Source organism: Olea europaea, unplaced genomic scaffold, assembly GCF_002742605.1.
Source record: "Olea europaea var. sylvestris unplaced genomic scaffold, O_europaea_v1 scaffold156, whole genome shotgun sequence".
Taxonomy (NCBI): Eukaryota; Viridiplantae; Streptophyta; class Magnoliopsida; order Lamiales; family Oleaceae; genus Olea; species Olea europaea.
Genome location: NW_019233203.1, coordinates 2,691 through 8,571, shown reverse-complemented (window position 1 = coordinate 8,571; position 5,881 = coordinate 2,691). Strand labels below are relative to the sequence as shown.

The following is a 5,881-nucleotide window of genomic DNA, read 5'->3' as shown; positions in this document are numbered from 1 at the left end:
GTTACATTAATTCAACTAATGATATGTTCAATCTTAACTCTTATAAAATAATGTAGTCCTATCTTATGTGTCTTTCGCATCTCTTTTTGCTGAGTTCTTCGTAGATTTGATTGTTAAAATCACAGGAAGAGGAAGATAGCGAGCTCAAAATAATTAAGAGAGGCGTTGTCAAGTTTTAATTCGATTTCTCCAGAACAGTAGAAACGACACTACGATAGAGTAACAAATTTGAATAAAAACTTAGGTTAATTTGAATAAGTTGGCTTTGAACTGAAAATTAGAAAAAGGAAAATCATATTTTTTGGTTTGAACTAAATTAATTAGTTAGCAAATATATTTAGTAAAATAAAATAATTTGGCCTATTTAAAATTAATTAATTAAAAAAATTAGGGAGATTCGGTTCTTCAGTTCTTGATCTAGAATCTAAAATCGAACTAAGCCCGTCGGTTCTCGATTCAGTTACCCGTTCAGGTATTTAACTTAAGAACCGCTCGATTCGGTTTGGGTTCGGTTCGATCGATTCGGTTCGGTAATTTTGTCCGGTCCTAGAAGGTACAGCAATAGAAATACCTAGTACAAGTATATAACATCTGGGGTCGAGGCATTTTACACTGCACAGTAAATAGTGTGTTGTTCAAATCTCATACCTTACCAATAGCACAAGTTGGTTTATCTTGCATCACTATCTTCATATTTGAATAACATCCCAGGTTAAATATAAGACTGTCTTAGTAGCACCTGTTGATACTAGGTGATAATAAATGGTGATAGACAATCTCAATGCTAGATGAAATAATTTGAACTTTTTTTTAAATATATATTTTCTAATATTTAGGCCCGTTCGTTTTCCATTTTTGTAAAAATAAGAATGAAAAATATAGCCGTTACGCACACAAGAAATAAAAATTGAAATTTGGTGGTTTGATGTAACGGATAACGATCATATTTTTTATTTTAATGGGAAACAAACGGGGGGCTTAATATATTTTCAAGAGATGTGTCTTGTTCTTGATATTCTAGTCCTGATAAATAATAACTCATTTTGTATTTATTTATGTGTTCTACCTTATCGATTATTTCTATCCATATCTTAAAGCAGCAGTTCAGTGTAATTTTTTATTTTTCTCATTCATTTGAATTTATTAATATGCTTATTCCTTTTAATAGGGTTATTTCGTGTTACAATTTTTTTTTTTTTTAAATTGAAATATTCATACTGCTATAACTTTTCCTGATGTTATTACCACGCATTGAACATATATTTTTACAATGTACTTCATGATATATAATTATACTTCTTGAACACATAATTACAAATATTATACTCAGATTCATGTAGGAGATTCACAACTACTGAATTATAACATGCAAAAAAGTAAACCAAGATGCTAGCTGGTACACATACCAAGCGAGGTGGTGAAAAGGATATGGAATTAGAACACTAGACAAATGAAAACTCACAATGGAGAGTGTTCTCCTTTAATCTTTACAAGTCCTCCCTACTTCCAAACTTTGGGCCCATTCACTTTTGCTTTTGCTTCTTATAAAAAAGCTTTTGAAGGAAACCGGTCCAATATGACTTCATCTAAAAACTCTACCAATTACCAGAAGCACCTTCATAAAATTAACCAAGTGGGTTGAAAAGCAACATTGGGATCTCAAAAGCTCATTTAGACTTTTTAAAAGTCATGCCAAACTGGCACTTATGCTTTCCAGCACATTGAAATTCCCGCATCTTAGACTTGACTAGCATGGTCTTTTATAAAAAGATTTGTGTGTTATTTCTATCAGCTAGCATTTATGCCTCAATAGGTGGTAAATGACCCAAGCTGAGTAGAAATTAAATTACTTAAAATCCTTCACTGTCAACCTAACGGAAGACTTCCCAGCTGAATGTCATTTGTCCTTGAGAAAACAATTTAAAAAATATAACTACCTCTGCTTGATTGTTCCTTCCCCTCATCAAACATCCCTCTTTCACTCTTCACATATCCTCTTCATAATTACTCAACTGACATCTTTTCAAGTAGCCAGCCTTGCATAAAGCCCAGGACTTTTACTTCAAACATAGAGTTGTACCTATTTGCCCGTGCATTTAACAGAACGTGTGTCTGGGTTTGATACAAGTTTGTGAAAACATCGAAAACTTATTTTTGTGCACTCATCGGTGCTATTAACATTGGGAATGTTCACAAACAATACGTTACAATTTACCAAGACACCAGACCAAGATACACTCAACAAAAGCACGACAGTAAAACCGCATATGCATTTTATCAGTATAGTGATAGTGAAAAACAATACATTTTATCAAAATGCCGAATAATGGTATTATTTAGCATCAGATCAAAGCACGAAGCAACAATAATAGTACATTGCGAATCAGTGACTGTACCCCTTGATCTCAATCGGTTGAATTATTACGAATTTACCTGTTGGGCGGTAGCGGACGCGAGAAGGAACTCTTCATTGATAGAGAGGGCGCGCTTTTCAACGGTAGATCGGAGATTACGGCGGGAATGAGGGGTATTGTCCGTATAGAAACTGGAGAGGGTATTGAGGGAGGCGAGTAGATCGGGGATGTCCGTACGCGTCTCCAACACCTTCTTCAGCTTCCGTGATAAGCCCGGCGCCAGTGCCGTGAATGTCCCCATCTCTCTCTCTCTCTCTCTCTCTCTCTCTGAATACAGTGATGATGTATGGTTACATGCAAGTATAGAAACTTTCCCTATTTGAATCTGAATTGGTTTCGTGTTGAGTTTGATAGCAATGGAGGAAGATCTGAAACCAATGTTACAGCTTGAGATCAGATTAGTGTATTAACGGGCAAAATGCACTTTGGTCACCCAACTTTGAACAATAGTGTGTCTAGGTCATTCATCTTTAATTTTGTGCAATTAAACTATAAATTTTTGATTTACTTATCGATCTAGTCATTCATCTTTAATTTGGTTCAATTGACTCACTAAAGTTTGATTTTATTGTGGATCTAGTCACTTTTTCCATTACTTTTACTAATGAAATATGATGACATCAACATTAATACTTATGAATAGCATACATGTAAAAAAACATGTTTTTATTTTATATAAATTTTTAAGAAAAGGTGATGTACATTTTGTGTTAGGTGAACTATAATATTCGTACATTAGTTTTAATATTAAAGTCAATATGTGAAATTGAAGAAGCAATTTGGATAATGACCAAATTCGCCAAGCAAATCAAATTTAGGCCATTCGATTGTACCAAATTGATGATGAATCTGTAAACAAAATGAAGTTGGACGATGTGATTGCACCAAATTACGCCCTTAATTGGCCCTATCATTTTTCCTTAAAATTGTTTTTATCCACATCTTATAAAACGCACAACTTTTATCCCTTTTTTAATCGTACATTTCATCAAAATTTACTAAAGATATAGTTTTAACTAAACAGGAGTAAAAGATAAGTAACTTATATGCACCTCTGTTCAAAGTTGGATATAAAAAATTTGGGTATTAAACATTAAATGATACTTTTGCTGTTACTTTTTAGGACGTAGATCACAAAAGAAAATGTCAATTTACAAAAAGGATAATTTTTTTTTATTTTTTTATAATAGAAGTAACCATTAGTAATTTATATTCGCATTCAAAATTTGAAAAAGATAATATTTTACTTTTTGATAGTATTAAAGTTAACCATCGAAACTTATCTACAGTATAGCTTATATAATTTATAATCAACTAGTAGTAAGAACATGCGTTGCACGTCAAATATATCAAATGAATGATATGTGTAATATTTTTGAAGTATTAATTTTTATTTTTTTAAACTAGTTAAGGTAATTGATATTATTAAAGGAAAAATTAAAATTGTAAAGAATAAATTTTTTAAGTACTCTACTTTTCCTTCTCTTTTGTGAAGCAAGGAATAACCAGCATGAGAGAAGTATGAAATTATGTACATAATGTGAGAATGTTGAATAAGGATTGATTGCTCTTATTTTTATTTTTATTTTTCAATTCAAAGTTGGTATATTTTTTTCTTTTTCAAGTATGGCAAAGATATCTCTTAAAGTTTTCTTACCACATCAATAATGAGAAGTTTTTATTCTTCCCTCTGGGACCAGAAGATCAAGCTTATTCATCGATACCTATTTTCAATTGTGTGTTCATGAATACGATGCTGCATTAGAATTAGGTATAGTAAAAGAATAACAAATAAGAAACTAATATAACAAACAAAAATAGTTTTTTTCCCTCTTTAAACCTACATCTTAAAATTCAGACCTAGATCTAGCATATAGATATCATGCACAAAGATGGCTCCACAAATTCATAAATATGAATAAAAAAGTAATACACATTTGCATGAATACATTGAGACAATAATAATATCAAGCTACCACCTGCTTATGATGCCTCAGACGGATGTACACATACAATTAAAATAATTCATGGTAATAGATAAATTTATAATAGAAATTTTCATACAATTAAATCCATGATATTAGAAATAAAATTGAAATGTGAACCAAGCTTAACTCATCGCCCAAAAAAAAAAAAAGAAAAAGAAAAAAAACCTTTGCAACACTCGTCAACTTATAAGTAGCTTATATTTATCATTTGGATGGACAATACTAAAAGAATTAAAAAATAAAAATAGAGAGAAAAAAGAACTACATTATCTTTTTAGTATAATCAAAAATTTCGTCAAAGATCAAAACAACCATTTTTTTCTTTAGAGTTTGTCTCATGCAAGTTGACTTCTTTAAAATTCCAATGTTTGACATGAATTTATTTACACATATATGTATCATTTGGGCTAGTTTCAAGTTTTGAGAAATTATAACCCACAACAAATTGTTTTCATTGACAACAGCTATTAATTGTAGTTCACATCAAATTGTTTTCATTGAAAATCGTTCTAAAATGAGAAATGTTGATTTTTATAGTTATTGTAATCTTAATTATATTTATTACAAAATGTATGTACTAACACAAATGAGCTATGCATGACTCTCTCATTTATATACGTTAATTATTAATTATAAAAGTAGCCATCTCTCAATCTCTTTCATATGCTCTTAAGGGGGAGGAAATAAAAAAAAAAAAAAAGTAGTCTCAACTGACTCTCTCTATCTTCTTTCATCATATGTTCTCTCTGTATATTGAAATTTTTAATCTGTTAATATTGTATGTGAACGATTTAGAATTTTAGCACATACTATAATGTTGTAATAATTTATTTAGTTTCATATAATGATAAGAATATGGCAGAATGACTTAAGTATGAAAATGAACAAAGATTATAAATGTTTATTGCAATTATAATGTTGTGCAGTTAATAAAAACTTTAGTGGGAAAATAACTACCAATTTTATTTGGTATTCCACTTTTATCTAAATTTAGGTATCACGGTGATTCACAAATAACTACCAATTAAAATAATTTTTATATAATTATAGATATAATATAAAATGAAATTTTATCAAATTATACACCCCTTGTTTGAGTCCTATTCTTGTCCAAAAAATACATTTTTAAATAGTTTATTGATGAGAAATTTGTGATTAAAAAATAAAAAAAGTCATCGATGTGCGTGTAATATCATTTTATTGAAAAATGAGTTGTTAAAGTGTGATCAAATCACTATTCAAGAATGTATTTTGATAAATAAATAAAAAATGGGGCTCAAGCACAGTAACATTTTCTATGCATTAATTTGATTACATTAAACATATTATTTAGTTGTTTGGATATGCTTGAAACAACAAAATAAAACATTCATTTAAATAGGAGAAAATAGATGTTATTTTTGTAAATTGATTAATTTATTCGAGAAAAGAAATTTAATTTATATTTTTGTAATAAAAGACGTTGATAAAAAAATTATA

The 5,881-nt window shown here is 29.8% G+C and overlaps 1 protein-coding gene across 1 annotated transcript in view; it reads right to left on the bottom strand.

Moving 5' to 3' along the window:
• Positions 1-2,796, bottom strand: part of LOC111376754 (conserved oligomeric Golgi complex subunit 6-like) — a 10,081-nt gene extending 7,285 nt beyond the window's left edge. Inside the window, exon 1 of the mRNA XM_022999728.1 lies at positions 2,434-2,796. Within this exon, the coding sequence (XP_022855496.1) occupies positions 2,434-2,655 (222 nt within the window). The 5' untranslated portion in view covers positions 2,656-2,796. The remainder of the gene's footprint in view (positions 1-2,433) is intronic.
• Positions 2,797-5,881: the final 3,085 nt, after the last annotated feature.